This window comes from Protopterus annectens, chromosome 10.part0 (assembly GCF_019279795.1).
Source record: "Protopterus annectens isolate FY-2018-M chromosome 10.part0, PAN1.0, whole genome shotgun sequence".
Classification (NCBI taxonomy): domain Eukaryota; kingdom Metazoa; phylum Chordata; order Ceratodontiformes; family Protopteridae; genus Protopterus; species Protopterus annectens.
Window position 1 is genome coordinate 765,183,251 of NC_056744.1, and position 20,065 is coordinate 765,203,315.

Consider the following 20,065-nt stretch of genomic DNA (forward strand, 5'->3'; position numbering starts at 1 on the left):
GCTTGAAGGACCAGTCGGGCCAAAATTGAGGTGCTGAAGATTATCTTTTTGACTTGAAGTCTTATAGTCTGAACCCTCAATAATGGAAGGGAAGCAATGGTTGTCTTTGTGTGGAGAATTGCTCCTATAAACTCTAAAGTCTGAGCAAGTTGCAGATGAGATTTGTCATAGTTTATGGTTATCCCCAGATGAGAGCAAGTCTGGAAAACCTGGTCTCCTGCACATATGAGTTGATGCCTGGTCGAAGTGATAATGATCCAGCTGTCTAGATATGGAAGTACTCAGAATCTTTGCAGTCTCAGTTGAGCTACTACTAATGCCATGCATTCTGTAAACACCCTGGGGGCTGTGGTGAGTCCAAAGGGCAGTACTCTGAATTGATAATGGCTGGCTCCCAGCCAGAAGCGTAAATACCTTCTGGATCATCTGTTTATCTTTATGTGATAGTACATGTCCTGAAGGTCTATACAGCAAATCCAGTTGTCCTTACACAGAAAGGGGAAAATAGACTGAACCATGACCATCTGAAACTTGGTTCCTTGAACTGACTTGTTTAGTTCGTTGAGATAAAAAACTGACCTCCAATCCCCTGTTTTCTTTGACACTAGAAAGAACCTTGTGTAAGTTCTGTATTTTGTCTGGTATGGTGGAACCTTTCGGATGACTCTTTTTTTTCTAGCAATCATATTTGAATTGCTGCTTGTTCCCTCTGACTGGATGGTGGAACATCGGGAGTTTTTCTTGAAAGTGGAGGTGGAAGGGAAAAGGGTGTTATATATCTTCTGGAAATAGTCCTCTGCACATAAGTATCTTTTGTTACATCTAGCCAGGGTCTCTGGTGCAGGGATAGTCATTCCCTGACTGCCTCCAAAGGTGGTAGGGTTTATCAAAGAATGAATTTCTGAAACCCTGGCTCTGTGGGCCATTTCTGCAATGTGGATGGCGGTGTCCATTTGAGGTCCCTTCTCTACCTCTGGGAGATACTCCTCCATGTGCGTCCTGCAAAGGACCCTGAGACTTTTTGAACCATATTTTCTGACCACGTCATTGATTCCTGGAAAAGGTTTGTTGAGGTGTCGAAAAACACATGCCCATGGCAGACAAGGTCTTTCCATCATTCTCACACCTGGACAGAGTGTCCTTTACCTTGGGGCCAAATAAAAACGTTCTGTAAAAAGGGACATTGATGAAAGAGGATTTGAAAGGCTCCACAAACTCACAATGGTGCATCCAGGCATGTCTCCTTGTGGAAATGCCTGAACCCGCTGCTCTTGAGGTTTCCTCTGCTATGTTTGAAATCAACCTCATGGAAGAACTGGATATGGACTAAAGGGTAGCTAGCTGGGAAGTTACGGAGGGCTGAACTTCCTCAGAAGCAGCACCCAAAAGGGTATTTGATAACTCTTTAATCAAATCCCTTTGTAATCTGATGAAATGTACCAAGTAGTTGAGAAACCTCAACACAAATGTGGATGAGGTGTATACATGCTTCCCAAATCTGTCCATCACCCTCAACTCCCTGTTGCAGGGATGGACAGTGGAACTTTCTTCAGTTAGTTCCTTCTTGGTGGCCACCACAATGATCATGGCATCAACAGGAACTCCTCTACTCCAGAAATGCCTGTCTGTGGGTGGTACCATTATCCTATCCAGTCTCTGAGGAATGGGTTCTATGGTGTCTGGATCCTTCCATGCCAGCTGTGAGATCATGGCAATGAGCTTGTCGGCAGGTGGAGTCTCCCAGGAGGTAGACAGTCCAGTACCAAAAGCCTCCAGGAGAACAGACTCCTCAGACATCAAGTTACTGGGCATCCAGTCACCTCTCTGTTTAAGGATTTCCAAGATGTCTCCAAATGAGACATCTTCAGGAGGTGACCATGGGCACCCTTTGCCCTCATCAAAATCTGTATCTTCAGTGATGGATTCCTCCAGGAAATCAATGTGCTTCCTCTTGCACATCGTCATTCTGTGGACCTTCTCAGTGGGATGCTCAAGGGAAGTATCTGAAAAGGACATTACAATTCCCTCAGCAGGAGCCAGGGGCTTTTGTACTGGCTGCCCTAGTGAAATGATGTGGTGAGGCTCTGAGTGCTGGGTCATCATGGACGACTTCAGATCCAAGGCATAAGGTTTTGTCAGAACTGCCAGAGCAGAAAAGACCCTCTCTGCAGCCTAGAAGGCTGAGCATCCCAGAGAAGAGGACATCGGACTCGAGAAGACATGCTTCTGGATTGTAGCCCCCTGTCACTCCAAGGGCAAAACCTCTGAGATGGAAGCCGGAGCTGAGCTATCCAGTGCTAAGGCTCCAAGATGCAGAGATGCTGCAAATATCTTGGAGTCAAATGCAACATCTCAGATCTGGCAGGCAGACTACTACTCCAAGAGCTCTCCAGATCCAAAGGAACCAGAGCTCTCAGGGATGACTTTGGATCTGAGGATAAAGATATACTCAGATCCAAAACTGATAGATCTGGACAACTCGGGTGCAGGGACTCTGAGGCTACAGTGGTAGTCAGAGGAGGAACCTGTAAAGGGAGAGTTGCAGACATTTGGTTTTCCTGACCCAGAGGAGTAGGGGCAGAGGGAACTCCAATCTGTCCCTGCATTAAGATGATCTGCCTCACCAGTCTCTCCATGTCTTATTTGGTTAGGCTCCAGGAAGAACAAGCAGAAAAGGTAGACGGAGATCTGGGGTGCTCTACAAAAGATGAAGGTACTCTATCTGGGACAGGGTCCAGAAAGAGAAAGTACCTTACTCTAGGTAAGGGTTTAAATGCTAATTTATGTGATATCAGATCCGATAGCATAGGACCCAATAACTTATAACTGGTCTGATCCTGTTTGGAACCAGTCGGATCAGATTATTTTGATGCTTTTGGATCTGTAGCTGAAGTGGGATCCATAATTTTTGACTTCTTATGGTCCGGGGTTGAGACTGAATCTTTTGCTGATCTTTTTCTTGAGGAATCTAAGGTAGAAGATGAAGTGGATGGCCTTGGAGAAGATGATTTCTTCGACTTAGCCTTTGAAGAACTACCTTCAGAAATAGCATCTCTGAAAAAGGAGGAAAGAAGGCCTTTTAATATGACCTTATTTTTATCTTTTCCACTAAAGCTCATGGATTGAAACAGTGGCATATAGAGCAGTCTTCTTGCAAGTGAAGAGGGCTCAAACAATAAATGCATAAAGTGTGAGAAGAAAGAGAAAGATTTTTTTTGGGAAGGCAGAAGGAAAAAGGGTAAAAATACTAATAATGGTAAAGAACTACCAAGGTAGAGGAAGAGATACTAACAATAGTATCAGGAGAGTATGCAAGTACAAATGAAGGAAGAAAAATAGGTATTACTAGACAGATGGAAATGGAAAGTACGGTAAGGTTTCTCAACAGAAAGATAATCAGCAGTAGGGAAATAAACTATGTAAAGAATATAATTGTCACTTATCTCTATGAAGTTCAAGAGCAGTAGTAGACTGTATCTTTTCACTGGAGCGGCAAACAAGACCCGAGATAATTGGGGTTGGTGCATTACGGGTAACGGAGAAGCTCAAGAGTTCCTGGTTGGCATGAGGATTTAGCAACAGCCGAGTTGGATCGATGGATTGGATCTGAACTCCTCATTTGAGGAACAAATGAAAATTGACATCAGATTATATATTTTTATTAACTGGACATATACAAGATTTCACATTTCATGTGCTTTATCAAGTGCTAAAAATGTACTTAAAAATGAAGCTTATAACATAGTAAAATGAAAATATTTTTTTCTGCACTTTCTTAGATTTGTTTATAAAAATTATATAAATCTGAAACTCATGCTTTCTTATAAGGAACATAAACTACCTAACAACATTCAGGGAGGGCAGAAAGGGACAATATAGTTTAATTGACTTTTTTTTCTGTTTTGTGTTTAATTCATATAGATACTCATATTTATATTATTAAATTGTAATGGTTGTTTTATAAACAGCCTATTTATAAGTGTAGTAAGGTATATTTATGGGTTTAGAATGCTATTAAGCGGTAGTGGAAAGTGTTTCTTTAAATTTGTTTATATACTTTTGAATTATTCCAAATAATTGTTGAATATGGCTGGACATTTAATATACTATGTTATAAGCTTTATTCTAAAGAATGTTTTTTAATACTTGTGCATGTTTTTTAATAAAAATAAAATATGGTTCCTCCGAGTCAGTATTTACACCTTGTTATACTGTATTTTACTTGGTACAGGATTTGCCCATTTTTGAGCTACCTATATTGTTTATTGTGTATTTTTAACTAGAATATAAAGAAAAGAGGAGTGTGGCTGGCCTGAACAAGATGGATGTGTAATATATTGGCTTCCACTAGTCCTGGACACATTCTGCCATTAAACCTTTGTTTATCACCCCACATACCACTCATCTGTCCAGATTTTGCCCTCATATTTTTGGTCTGCTCCTCATAAATCTGTGGTTTTCTGCCAAATCATTGAGAAATTAAGTTACTAAATAATGACATACATTTCAGTTTCAGAATTCATATTCTTCAAAAAAATCAAGCTAACACAAATCCTGTTATTCTACCAACTTTCTAAGTTTGTAAGACAAATATTTCTGGGCCTTTGTCCCCTCATTATTTAAGGCTTTGTCAAGATTTCTTGCACTAAGATGTTGACAGGTGTGCTTACTGTTCCAACACCATGTCTACTTCAAATAGTTTGCCTACCATATAAAAGGAGTTGCTGGAACAGATCAAAAAGGCCTCTTAAGATGAATGCTTATTACTTCTATACAAGTACCTGTTTCTGGTAGTCTCTGAAGTACAGGCCTGCCAGACTTTAGCTACAATGCAGCAATCCAATGTTGAGCAGCTCAAATTAGAGGCCGAGGGGTTAAAAAGGCAGTCAAGGCATTACTGGACTAAATGTCATCTACTTATTCTCAAATCTGAACCTCACTAAAAGGCAACTGCACTCTGCAAACATGGAAAGCAGATGACCTGAAGAATCAGATCCATTGGATCAATGTGTGGGTCAAATTGGTGCCAGGTTCTATAAAAGACAATTAGTTGCACTCATTTTTTCAGCACCTTTTTATCAAGGTGGGATGAATACTGGCAAGTTTAAACCCTGCCATTTAGAAGATTCATAGATTAGGTCTGGTAGGCAGGGGATCGAGAGCACCACAGCATGTCCTTATAGCCATTTAGTCAGCAAAGACAAAAGTCTGGCTAATTCAGAATAGGCGGAGGAGTAAAGGAGTGCAGTGGGGTAAGCACAATGTATATTATATGGTGGATTATTCACAGTCACTATTCATGTTCAGTAAAACACTACTCATACATAAGAAAAAGCTGGCAGACTTTGGTTATAAGACATTGGTGATATGTCCAGCTTTACTAATCACAGAAAAGGAAAGTGCCAAAATGCTCCTAATGAAAGGGAAGCAGCCACTTTTGTTAATATGGTGAGGATGGACTGATAAGGAAATGGAGTGGGAAATGACAAAGGCTAAGTGGCAGAGACCACCTTCACTAAATAAATCAGCCCAGTTAGTGGCGCCTAGTAAGAAAAAGTAAATAAAATGTATGAGACAGCGTTGCCAATCACAAACTTAAACAAATCCCAAAAACAGGCAGTGCTACACGGACCACTCCTCACGACAGTTTGCCAAACCACCACAATCCTATTGCAAGTATTTAATAAATTGTGGTGGTTAGGCAAACTGTTGTGAGGAGTGGCCTGTGTACTGCTGCCTGTTTTGGGGATTTGTTCTAGTAAGAAAAAGTCCCAGAGGACAATTATGGGTCCCTTATTAAGGATGGCATGTTGGAGTTACAACAGGAGCATCCCACAACAAAATCTACCAAAGACTACAAGTCTTAGGGCAGTATCCACCCCTCCCAGTAAAGGTGCAAAACTGGCAATAGTGCAGCATAAACAGTGGAAGCCCTCTCAGGAGATGCATGTCTATCAGGACTGGAGTAAGCAAGGTCCCAGAATAAGAAGTAAATTCCATTATTTTCATATTTCACCTGAGAAGAACAGAACATCTAGTGTGAAAGCATGGTCTGAGATCTTCTCGGACTCATCTGATTCAGCCAACAAGTGCTGCTGGTTATCCAAGGACTGCCAAACATTAGACAAAGCATAGCAGATGGTTGAAAGTTACCTAGCTCCTGGAATGTGTGCCTGTCATGCTCTAGATTCTATATTTTCTGCATCATGGATGAAGCAGGATTTTCTTTAATAGACCTAAGCAATAACTGCACTTCTATGACCTTAGTATTTGATAGTGTGTTGGTTTGGGTCTACTTAGTCCCATCGAAATTATGCTTTATCGAATTTTAGATAACTGAGTCCACTTTAGCAAAAGTGCATTCATACAAAAACGTACTTTCATGAATAACGCTACACCAAACAGCAACAGAAAACACACAAAAAACCCTCACAACAAATGCATTTATGCAGGGGGCAAGCCCCCATGCAACCCCACACTCCCGCTACTTATATATACTAACATAGAGATCGCATTACAGTGGGAATAGGGAATATTCCCTTATCCTCACTGTACTGCGATCTATAATAAATCTTCAGTGTAGTGTTATTCGCAAAAGTGCATTTTTGTGTAACAGCACTTTTACTAAAGTGGACTCGGTTATCTAAAATTCGATAAAGTGTATTTTGATGGGTTGAAGTAGACCCGTGGGTTTATAATATCAGCATCATACAGTATCATAGCAGACATGCTTCTTATCCTTACATTTTATCACACATGCAGGGGGAGCCTGCTATACATTTTTGTATGTGTGGATGATTACATATCTAATAAGGGCTTGGGATTTTAGTACAACTTAACCATATTGTTCTGTTGATTGTCATATTGTTTAGTGTGACATTTCTTATTCTTTTTCTCTTGATCGTTATATTACTTAAAGCCCTTCACCCAGGGTTAGCCTTTGATCAACTGGTGCCCTAGGCAAAAGGGTCCCCCCCACACACACACATACATACACACCACCCAGCACCCCCATCCTGGTCTGTGTACACCATCCAGATTACTTTTTTCCCCCCTTTTCTCACAGTTTATCTTATTCTTCAGTTTTTCCTGTATTCATTCAACACATTTTAAAGAAACCATTTGTATACTACAAAAAATAAACTAACAAATACTGGAAAAGTGCCCCTTCTAGAGTGTCACCCTAGACAGCCGCCTAGTTGACCTATACCTAAGGCTGGCCATGCCTTCACCTACCTATCTGATTAATGTTTTCCCAGCTGTTTGTTTGTTTCTTTCTTTCTTTCTTCATTGCCTTTTTTAATGGAAAAGTCTGACTGGGCTTAGGACCCATTTTCAGCTGAGGCCTGGAGAGAAAAGCTCCAAAACAATACAAGTGAGCATCAACAATGACATATAACACAGATGCTTAACTGTAGGAAGTGGCAGTTTTATACAGTAAATACATAAATAGAGAGCAAGAAATCAGCAGTAGAATTAAAATTGCCCCAAGCCCATCCAGGAAGTGCTAAAGTTTTTCTTATTCATATGACTCTTACTTCATCTGTTACAGGACTGACTAGAAGAAGTTAAACTCTGCTGCATTCCTTCTATGTTTCATGGTTGTCTGTCGATCCAGCAGGTATTCACTATCTTTTGTTCAAAGCACAAGGACATATATTATTAGAGGTATAGCAGTTCTACTAATTTTGGTAGTCTCCTATCAGATAAATCTTTTTCGGCAAATGTGTCTCTAATATGTCTTTACTTATTTCTATGGGGAATGGGCATCACAGCCCCCTATTTATCCTATGGCTGCAGCTACATGTGTCTTTTATATGCTTCTTTACAATATGGAGTTAATGTGTGTCTGAGTAGGGAGGGAATAAAGTTAATCTTTTAAGGGATTCTATCAAGTGGTTAAACATCCACCTGAGACTCTGCTTTCTGGGTGTTGGTGTTTCCCACACCCAAAGTCAAGTTTTCAGCCTGGGAGATGTCCCCAGAACTTGTTCAGTTGGGCTGCTCAGAAAAAGGGGAACAGCTCAGGAAATTCTTCTATTCCATGGTTAAGAGATTAAATTATTTGGGTAAAAAGTTCCTTTCATGGAGCATGAAAAGGTGAACTCACTCTATTAGACAGATGAGCATCCAGCAGAGGATTACATGAGAAGTGGTACAGATAGTCTGCCTACAAGAAACAAAACTTATAGCTTAGGGAGGCACACAAGTTTAGAATGAAGGATTTTAGACTGTTTACACCGACTATAAACTTGGTGGGTTATACTTGTGTTCCGTCAGTCCTCAAATGTAGTGCCTTGCCATACAAGAGAAAGTGGCACTCTGGGAAGGTAAGATCAACAATGAAGACTGACTAAAAGTGGAGCATATATGCCCACAATGAGGACAGGAAGAAAGTCTTTACTGACATTCTAGAAATATTATAAAGTACAAATGCTCCTACCCTACTCTGTATTTCAGCAGGTGTTTTTAACTTAGTACGTAATGACAACAAGGAAAGGTTGGTTATATGGCAGACCAGAATAATGTAAAAAAAAATCCAGTTTGTTCAGAGAGAATGAATGTCAAATTTTGAATGCACTGATATCTAGAGGGAAGACCACCTGGAGACTGTCACCCCAACTTTCTCCTGGAATCTGACCCAACAAGGGAATATTATTGACTTTATGCTTATTCTGGCCCAATTTACATAGAAAGTGCAAGCACAACTAAACAGGAGATTGCAGCATCATGCCCTACTTTTAACCCCCAACAAGGACCCCAAAAAATTATGAGCTGGAGCTTGAGGTGGTCTCACTTTAAATGGTGAACCCAAACAGACAATGAGGAACAACATAACTTTATCTTGGCTGTGTTTGACAAGAATGCACAACAACAGGCTTCTTTGGAGACACAGGGTTATCAGAGAAGAATGGAACAGACTCAGAGTTAAAAAATGGAATTAGCCCTAGTGCAAAGCCAGACAGTTGAATGGGGGGGGGGGGGGCAGATTGCCAAAGAATCTAGAAATGAAGCTGTTCACAGAACTGTGTATGTTACAAAGGTTCCCCTGCATCTGGTTGAATGCCATTTCCCTGACAAATGCAATGGCATGATTTAATGTCAACAGTACAGATAGTCAAGCAGGGAAACGTTGATGGTGTGAAATGTCAAAACAGGTGAGTGGGGGTTGGAGGGATGAAAGAGTTTGTGCATGTGTATGTGAGTTAGGGTCAGGTATGAGTGAAAGATAGGTGTTACATGTTTGTGTGCAAGTTTGTGTATTTTAGGATTAGGCTCTGGGTTAAGTTAGGGGATAAATGTAGTGTTGTTTGTGAATGTGTGTCCGAGTGTGTCTTGTGTAGTGGCAGTGTTACAGGAAGCTTTTTAGGAAGGTAAGGTGTGGGGTTAGGGTTGAGGGAAAGGGCAGTGATTAGGGTTAGCATCCATTGCTAAGGTGATGCAGGGGAGGGTAGAGCCTCCCTTCCCTCTTTAGTAATGAGTACTAATCCTAATGCTGCCCTGTCCCTCAACCCTAACCCTACACCTTACCTTCTTAAAAAGCTTCCTGTAGCACTGCCACTATTCAGATGAATTTGAGGCTAGTGTTAATGGGGGGTAGTGTTAATATTGGAAGAGGTAATAGTTTTCCTTTCTCAATATTATTGTATTTGATGTTTTTGTGTTCGATATTGTGTAAGTTCTTACTGTTTTTGTCAATGTTTTTAATTCAACATTAAAGCAGCTCAATCATACATAATTGAACAATTACAAACTACTAAGGCAGAGGAGGAACTCTTATAAAGGGAGCAGTTTTGGTAGTTGAAGCAAGAGTGTGACCCCCAAATGTATTGCTGGGTTTTTCAGACAATGGGTCCCTTGATCGAGCCTATCACAAGTAATCAAGCAGAACAGGGATTGTCATTACTGATGATGATTATCTTAGAAGAGCATTGGGGCATTTAGGGTGCTTTACCTATCTTTATATAGCTCAGTTCCTTCCACAGGTGCCAGTTTATGGGAATTTCTGGCAGCTTAGGCTTGATCCTTAGATGAAGAAAAGGAGGAAACTCTGGATAGGCCCATTGCTTGCACAGAAGTAGCAAGGGCAGTTACCAACTTCGAGTAAAACAAGGCTCCAGACATAGATGATTTTCCTTCAAATTTTATAAATGGGTAGGTAGAGAACTTTGGAAACTATTAACAGGGCTTTACAACTCTTAGGGCTTCCTTCATGAAGACCACAGCCAAGATCATAACCAGGCTATGATAGCGGTCACCCAAAAACCCAATAAAGTAACACCCATGCTAGGGGATAAGTTAGGCCCATTTCTTATATTAACTTGGATCAAAAAATTCTAACTTCAGTCCTATCCCTCATGTTGGATGCTTTGCTGCCACAGCTGGAACAAGAGGTTCAAATGGATTTGGGGAAGACAGAGATATTGCCAAAAACTGATCGGAGCTGGTGAACTTTATTTACGAATACAGAGCACTTCAACAAGATGCAGATATAGTCTTTTTTGATATTACTAAAATTTTCAACATGGTCTGTTGGGATTTTTTATTCAATGTACTACAAGTTAGACAATGCAGGGATTTTTTCCAATAGAGTGACAATCTTACTTTGGATCAGACTACTTATATGTGCTGCTTTGATATTCACTACTGTATCCCATGATAAAGGGATTATAGCTGTGAAGTGCTACCTAAATTTATCACAACTCTATTCACCTTTATTTTTGGACTTTATACTTGGGTTAGTTAAATTTGTGCTTGAGAAGAATGCCTTTTATTATGGTCAGCAATGCTATTCAAATCAGGGGATGGCTATGAGAGTGACTGCAGTGGTGCAGCAGTTAGCACTGTCACGTTACAGCAAGAGGTTCTCCAGTTCGATTCGTGGCTGGAGTGCTTTCAGAGTGGAGTCTGCATGTCCTCCCTGCAGTCAAGTGGGTCTCCTCTCGGTGATCCAGTTTCCTCCCACATTCCAAAGACATGCAGTAGGTTGATTGGATACTCTAAATTGGCTGTAGGTGAGAGCGTGTGCGCAAGTGAGTAGTGCGGATGAATTACTGTGGCAGGGCTAGCAACACAGCAGTGTAAATCTTTGCCCGAGATGATTGTCACTACTGAAGTGACACCCCAACCCCATCTGTAAAATGGGAAAAGGGGATGAGGATGGACAGATGGCTGTGGATGCCACTTTTGCAGCAATATCTACAGGTATTTACATGTTTTGGGGGGGGGGGGTTGAGCACATAGACCTTGATGGGGAGGTTAACCTCAATCTCAATTATAATTATGCTTTGGAAAATATTTTAGATGATTGCTGAAACCTATGGAAAGGAACACTGGATACTTTGAAAGAATTTGTACTTTTCTGAATGCCAGTGATCTTTGTATTTAATTTACTTAAGCTAACAATCTATTTGTTAGTAGCTATTTTGATGTTATGACAACCATATTTTTAGACAGGATCATTTGTAAAATTGTACATAGAAAACTTTTTCATAAAAATGTCATTTTACATGCTACAAGCTGGCATCCTCCTTATATCACTAGGAATGTTCCTGTTTCACAATTTGTTAGATTATGATGCATGTGTAATCAAGTAACTAAATTAACATAGGAAATAAATTATCTTAAATGGAACAATGGAATTTTATGGCATGGGGCTACAACACTGGTCTCTTCAACAGAGCAATTATAGATTCTGGTTCAAAACCTTGTGGTGAACTGGTATATGATGCTTCCAATAGTGAGTAAAGGGAGAGGAACAATATTATTTGTTTCACCGTAACTTATGGTAATAACAAGAATAAAATCAAACAATGCTTAAAAGAAATCCAGGCATCTCATAGTCAATGACACTATTTTTAATACATTGTCCATATATATCTTCCATTTACCTACACAATAGTTTGCTGTCTGGCCAACTTTTTAATAAGCACAAGAAAGGTTAGTTTAGTTATAATATTGTATGCTTTTATAATCCTACATCTCCTTGGAGCTGTTTTCCCTGTGGACATGGTACTCATTGTGTTAGGGTTTGGCAGACTAAACATTTTACCTTGTTTAATAGTGGTAACACTTTTGATATCAAGTCATTGGTTACCTGTCAGAGTAACTGAATTATTTATCTGGTTATCTGCCAATATGAAACATTTTATGTCAGCCAGACCACCATCCCTGGAAATTTAGAACTGCACTTCATGTCAGTGATTTCAAATGCAGAAGGGGCAGGCATGCTTTAAATTGACATTTGTCTATTCATCCCCAAGCACGTTTTATTTTTGTGGCCATTGACAGAGTTTTTAGTACCATAGCAACCTTCACAGAGAATCACAAGTGACTGGACTCTAAAGAAAGTCACTGTTTTTTTTTCTTTAGATGCAATGAAACTGCCTGGTTTAAATGATTCTTTATGATGATGGCAGTTTCAGTGTATCTCATGAATGTCAGCGTATATACTGATTTATAATATCTCTATCAAGTTTTGTTGGTGAGGATAGGCATCATTGTTAGACTGGTTCAACAGTTTTGGAACACATTGTATTTTTCTAGCATTAAACATCAAATAAATCAAGGGGCAGAGTTAGGGTAAGCACACATGATTAAGGCTAATCATATGGACTAACCTAGCCCAAGCTCTGCCCTTGCTCCTATTCATAACCTAAAATCTACACATTACCTTACTAATAACCCTTTCCTAAACAATACCACTATTCAGACAAAGTTTGAGTAGTGGTATTGTTTGTCTAACCCTTTGCTTAAGTACAGCATTTGTCTTCATTTTGCCATAGGTTGAGTTTCAGTTATTCTTTTTGTTGAGGTGAATTTTAAGTTAAAGATGTTAACAGAATAAGTGTTGATGATTCTTCAGTTCAAGATTTGCTAATATACTTCTACATGTTTTATTATGGAAGAATGAATTCCACTTGTTCGGAATGTTCTTCTTTGATCATTAATCCCTAAAAGTTGCTTCAGACATCCAAAGTAAAGGACAGATTGAAAAAATTTTTTTTTGTTTTGTTTTTTTTTGCAGCGGGTACATGGAAAGCAAGCTTCCACACCTCTGGGAGACAGAGAAATTCCTCAGAACAGTGTGTTGCATTCTCAGGAGAGCAGTTGTTTTACTCAAACATAATTGGTAACTAATTTCAGAGATTTAACGTATCAAGGGTTCAGGATAAAGCTTAAATATTCACATCTGTTTAGTTCAATTCCAAATAAGTGAAATGTATAGCAAAAAGCAACGAAGGAAAAACATTTAAAAAATATTTTGTTGCAAGCACACACACACACGCACACACACACACACACACACACACACACACACACACACACACACACACAGACACACAGACACACACACACACACCCTCTGACACTAACATGCAAACGTTAATGCAGGGAAAGCACAATTATTGTAAATTACCAGCATGTTCCATACTGATTTTCTCACACTGAACCTCTTTAGTCTTGGGTGCACCATTAAATGTCTGAGTCATTCTTTCTGTATATCGATCATTACCAGCATGGTTTTTGCACAGTTCGATGTAAGTTTCATTTTTTCTCCTGTAGGAATACAAGAAATGGAACTATTGAAATACACAATAACTCCTTATTTTGATATCTACATGACAGAGTAATACCATAGCAATCACAAGTTTATGCTAAGTATCTACAACAAATACATAATTTGTGTTATTATTCTTAGCTGCACCTACAAAAGTCTCTGTTAAAACACTGGCAAAAGAAAAAAGTATAATTGTTTCTGTTATCTACCAGATCTTCAAAAAGGTAGTTGGAGAATTTACCAAAGACTATTTTATGGAATTGTATTTCAATGAACTTGAGTTAGCGGAACCTTACAGAAAGTTTGGCTTAATGATGTTTTCATGTGTAAAAACTGACAGGGAAGAGTTTGCCTGACTGAATAAATATAGTCGTTTTGTGCACACGTGCACATGTTTATGTTAGGGGATGACTATATGTGAATGACTGCCCCCCCCCCCCCACTCTGATACCAATGAAATGGAAATATTCCTTAACCCAAAATTTAATAATATTAGAATTGACTATGATAAGTTTGTGAGTATAAAAAAAAAAAAAAACACCTCCCACAGAAAACACGTTTTTTAAAGTTTCCAAAAGTAGTCATCTATTAAAAAGACTGCTTCTGGTGTGTCACTTTTGCTGAAGTGAGGACTGATGATGATTCATTTAGTCACAATGAGTGATAACCTTTTGAAAGAGAGAAGCACTCAGAGTAGTACTAGTAGAAATAGTAGTGGTAGTAGTAGTAGAAGTACTGGTGGTACTGGCATAACCGGCCTTAGGCATAGGCCAACTAGGCAACCATCTAGGACGCCACTCTAGCAGGGGCACTTTTCCAGTATTTATTTGGTGTAGGTAGACCAGGATGGGGGCACCGAGTGGTGTGATGGGGGGGTGCGATGGAGCCCTTTTGCTTAGGGCACCAGTTGACCTAAGGCCGCTCCTGGGTAGTGGTGGTGGCAGTAGCAGTAGTAGTGGTGGTAGCAATAGTAGTAGTGGTGGTGGTGATAGCAATAGTAGTGGTTGGTGGTAGAAGTAGTAGTAGCTGTGGTAGTAATACTAGTAATGGCAGTAGTAGTAGTAGCTGTATATACTAATAATGGTAAGAGAAGTAGTGGTGGTGGCATTAGTAGTAGTTGCAGTTAAAAACTTTGGACTTCTGCTCAGTAACATATGCCATCTAACCAGTTTTTCATGCTCCTGAAGGTTTCCATACCAAGACTAGCTGTTATGCTGGTGTTTTCCTTGTTGTGTCAAAAGGTATGTTCCCTGCCCCCCAAATAATAGCTGTATCACTCCTTGTGATATTCAGATTTTCCAGTAAGAAACTAGCAAACTCCAGCTAACAACTTTAACTCTGTAAGCATAACATGTATTTAACTAAATGAGCTACATATATTCAACTCATATGCAAACAGGGGATGGTGAGAATGTACTCATACTACCACAACATCCATTCCTTCAAAGATATTTTGCTATAGGTTTTGCTGCCTACACTGCTGACATCAATATTTGTGTGCTCAGGCATATTTTTTCAACCAAAGGAGAAGCTGTGGAAAGCAATTAATAAAGAGCTGAAGAATTTTATCTGGGAGAAGAAGATGGCAAGAGTCAAGTGGGATAAGCTTATTCTTCCAAAAGAACAAGGTGGTTTGGGACTACCCTATTTAAACGGGTATCTCAGAGCAACACAGTTAAGGCTCCTATACTTAGCACAAGCAGTAAACTATAATTCAAAGTGGACAGAGATGATGATGAAATGGGGAGCTCAAGAAACAAGGAAAGACAGATTTTGGATGCAAACCTTTAAGAATAACAGTAATCATACAGAATATTATATTCATAAAGTAGCAGAAAGTATCCTAATAACAAACTCAACATGGGAATGGAGAAAACAGATTCTGCCGATAGGAATAACTGCAATTAGGGATATAGACAATAGGCAAGAGGTGGGCTAGAATTTATTGGTGAAAACTGGCAAAGAAACCAAGGTATTCAGAGCAAATAACTAGAGAGGGAAAGGTAAAAGAATGGGAAAACACCAAGAACTTATTTGGACTGCCCAACCAGTGCTTCGTGTCCCTGCCCAAGACGCTGACACACACACACTTTGAGATAAGCATTTATACAACCACACAGACACTCCTGGGGAAGGTTGGCACAGGTTCTCTAGCTGTGCCCCTTTTACCCACACTATATGGTAGAAATCACTGCCACTACCCAGCTAATATTTATCAGCTACTCAAAGGCCCTTATGAAAGGGTGTTCAATCATACTGTGCAATATTATTATCCAAATTGTAAGTGCAACCAAACAGTCAAGACTTATTTGGAGTGACTTGGTACAGTATCACTATATACATGCAATGTACTCTTAAAGCTTATATTATCTCTACACAAAACAGCCACAGTTGAAAGGTTTAAAAATATTTAATAATAAATAAAAAAAAACAAGACAACACTTCTTACTACACAGTGCTAGTCAAGAGTTCAGAGATCACAGAGAAATACTTACAATAATACAGTAGAAAAGTTCTTACATCAACACAGAAAAACACTTAGTCTAATCTTCCTAATTCCTAGCTATATCTAAGAAAAAACACAGTTCTAAAATCCTACTTACATACAGACACAGGCAGAGTGGTGAGTTGGATGTTCTCAAGACAAATGCTCAAATGCTCTCATTCTTTCTGTCCTTAAATTGATAACACAGTACCATTGGTTCATTTCAGATTACATCATTTCTTTCTGGTTTCCAAGCTAACAGACTCTCAGAGGTTAATAGCCCTTTTGATCTTGCAGCTGGTCAGGAACCAGAGCAATAAAATAAATTATACATGCAAATTCTAGCCATTAACTCTGGCCTCAAAACAATAGGCAAACTGCCTCTATCTAGACATCTCGGCTTCAAGTTTTGACATCAAAGCATTGACTTATCAGCTTTGTTACAGCAGAGTGCACTGTTGTTACATTTTTGCAGTTTCACATTTAACACTATTTTTTTCCATTTAAGAGAACAAGCCTGTGGCTTATATTAATATTTACAAATGACAGAATTATCTACAAAATTCTATCTGGCTAGGCTTCACCTATCTTCACAATACCAAAGTTAATTACACTTAAGAGGCCAGATGGGGGTTCTTCCACTCCTACGGAGGATACTAAGGGAAAAAAATCTCCACAAAAGACATTATTTCAGTACTTTAGCAGGAGATAGCCTTTAAGAAAATCTAGCATGTAAACATAGCCTTTAAGACAATCTATCATGTAAACATTGTTTCATATAGTTTATCTTAGATGAGTGAACCAATATCTGATAAAAAAGTGTAGTACATGTCCATACTTCAAGAAAATGAAAAAGCATATGTCGTACATCCTTAAGGATGAAGAGTGGAGTAAGGGACTAAAGCCTGTGCATTTTCTTTGAAACAATCAAATCAGAACATGGAGTTGTCATTGGTCTGTTATATTCTTAAATTTAGTAATAGACATCTGCATGTTGTTATTCATTGACACTGATTGCTTAATGAGACTACCACTGAGTTCCCAGTCTGGCAGATAACATACAAGAATAATTAAGTGCTGGTTCAAGGTCCATTCTCAAATGTTCACTGTTTCCCTGCACATGAGATATGAGAAGTTTTAGCTTATGCCTTATTTCTGCCACCATTTTTCTTCCTTCATACTTACTAATATTCTGATTAACCATCTTATCTATTTATACCATCATCTTCCCCTCCCTCCTGTTGTGCTCTATTGTTGGATTCTGAAAGCTTCAGTACTCTATATAAAACATAAATAATTTGCTGGTCTCTCTAATATCATCTACATGTTAAGAGGTTAAGAGTAGTACTCTGTATATTCTATAAATGTACTGTAGCCATACCTCACAACTGTTCAGATTTTTGCAGAATTTACAGATTGTTGCCTCATATTTTTGATCTTTAACTCATAGATATTTTTCTGGCAAATCATTGAGGACTGAAGTAACTAAACAATGACAAACATTTGAGTTCTAGATGTCATATCCTTACGAAAATGCATGCTAATTCCATTACAACTTTCTAAGTTTGGAAGTGCAATATTTAAAATCTGTACCTGATTTTGGGCCTTTGCCACCCTCCCCCCATTATTTTTGTCTTTGTCCTTATTTCTTGTCCTAAGAAATTGATAGATATGACTGTAGTTTTCTATTATATCACCTAAATATAACCAATATTATCTTGACTAGGAAACAATACCCCTTTCTTGATGTTAAATGATTTATACAGTTGCTATTAACTTGCATTTGTTTGTGTTTACTCTCTCAATTTGTAACAATGGGCTGAATATAAAAATGTCCCTAGCAGATCAATGCTCTATCCCAGCTAATATATATATATATATATGTATATATGTATATATATATATATATATATATATGTGTGTGTGTGTGTGTGTGTGTATGTGTATACATACACACAAAAAATATATATATATATATATATATATATATATATATATATATATATAATATATGAAACTGTGTCAAATACCACCAAAAACTCATAACACTGAAAAATTATAATACTGAAAACATTCTCCACAAGAAATATATCATAAAACATGTTTTGCAGGGGGACAAGTCCTCCCTACACCCACCTTACTTATATACTAACTCCATGATCGCACAATCATGGTGAAAACAAAAAAACACCACACACAGGGAATCAGTGCTTAAGAGCAAATACGAGCATCTGCAGATCTGGGGGTACAACATGATGCTGACCATCATAATTCACACATACTATGCTAGACTCGCTTCCCGAATAATTCCTATGATAAGAAATGACACCATTGTATACATTCTACACAATTCTGTACAGTTCTACCTTTTTCAGTTTTATGAGTTTTCAGTGACGTGGGTTCGACTTTATGGGTTTCAGTGTTATGATAGGGACCCATACAGTATGTAAGTATGTATATGTGTGTGTATACATATGCATGAGCTCCCTCTTGCAAGTATGTACTATCATGTGACTGCAGTGTTAACTGTCTTTCTGCAACAGGCAATGATGACCATCATAATGCCCTCATTTCCATCATTTTATGCAGAAATGATGTGCCTTAGTTATTTTATTTATGTGTAATTTTTATTGACCAGTTAAGTTAGATGGGTATATCCATGCAGAATGTCTTCAGCAAAACAACATTAAATTTTCTTTTTGTCCAAGTGTAATGGTCAGAACCTACATAAATAAAGATAAGAGCAATAAAGTTTACTGGTATGATGTTCATGATTTTCATGAAATCTTTGACATTTGATATTTCTGAGACATGCTAGACAATACAAGCTAACAGCTACATCTTATATATAGGATTAAGGACTGCAGTGGTGGTGCTGCGGTGACGTTGTCGCCTCACAGCAAGACGTTGTGCCGTTCGATTCAAAGCTAGAGCGTCTTCTGTGTGGAGACATGCGTGAATGGGCGTACCTTCGTTGAAGGTTGTGCATCAGGGCTGGCAAACTCGGCACGTAAAAAATCTACTGCTAATCATTAGCGGACCGGAGTTCCGCTGTGGCGACCCCTAACCGGGAAAAGCCGAAAGACACAAACAAAACAGTAGTGTCCTAAATGACTAACATGCATGAATATCATTATGCAACAGATGTGAGATTCTGTTGACATACAGGCTTATAGCATTCCCATATGAAATAATGGTATAGGTTCATAGATAAGAAGTAGGCTAACTACCCTTCTGGGCCATTTTAAGACTAAAAAAACACCACACTGCAACAGCAGTAAAAAACAATCAAAAAAGCTACAAAACACACACACACAAACTGGAGTAAATGGTCACTATACAAACTTTACTGAGTGTGTTTTGGGGCCATTTTAAGCCTAGCCAATTACCCCATGTGAGAATCAAACTCTGTACCTTGTGTCTGTAATGTAAACACCTTAATCATTTATGCTAACCTCCCACTCATAAAGATATAAAAGAATCAACATAGCTCACATAGATTATATATGGCAGTAAAATTATATCTATCCTGCACTGGTAAGGATATTATACCAACACAAATTTAAAAAAATATACACTAATACAACATGCTATATTTATTTATTGTGGATTTATGTACTGTTAATATGTTATATTTTATTTATTGCTGATTCATGTACTGCTATATGGTAATAAACAAGAATATATATATATATATATATATATATATATATATATATATATATATATATATATATATATATATATATACGCATCCCTTAGTAGCTGAAATTCTTAGCTAAAAGATTATCAGTGCCAGCAGACCTATGACTGCTCTTGGAAGATAGTTTGTTTGAACGAAAATGTGAAGTACTGAGGATCTTTAATGGGGCAAAGTCATCATTCCTATGCAGGGATTGTGTTTCTTGCACTCATGCAACTAATATAGTCAGCCTTGGGGTTTCTGTATTTTGAGGGTGATCAGTGCAATTGATTGCAGTCAGAGAACCAAAAGCTACCATTGATCCAAGCTGTAGACA

General features: G+C 38.5%; 1 protein-coding gene across 1 annotated transcript in view; it reads right to left on the reverse strand.

Moving 5' to 3' along the window:
- DNAI4 (dynein axonemal intermediate chain 4) overlaps nt 1-20,065 on the reverse strand; it is a 1,182,639-nt gene that overhangs the window by 843,223 nt on the left and 319,351 nt on the right. The window contains exon 6 of the mRNA XM_044085587.1: nt 13,421-13,560. Coding sequence (XP_043941522.1) covers nt 13,421-13,560 — 140 coding nt within the window. The remainder of the gene's footprint in view (nt 1-13,420; nt 13,561-20,065) is intronic.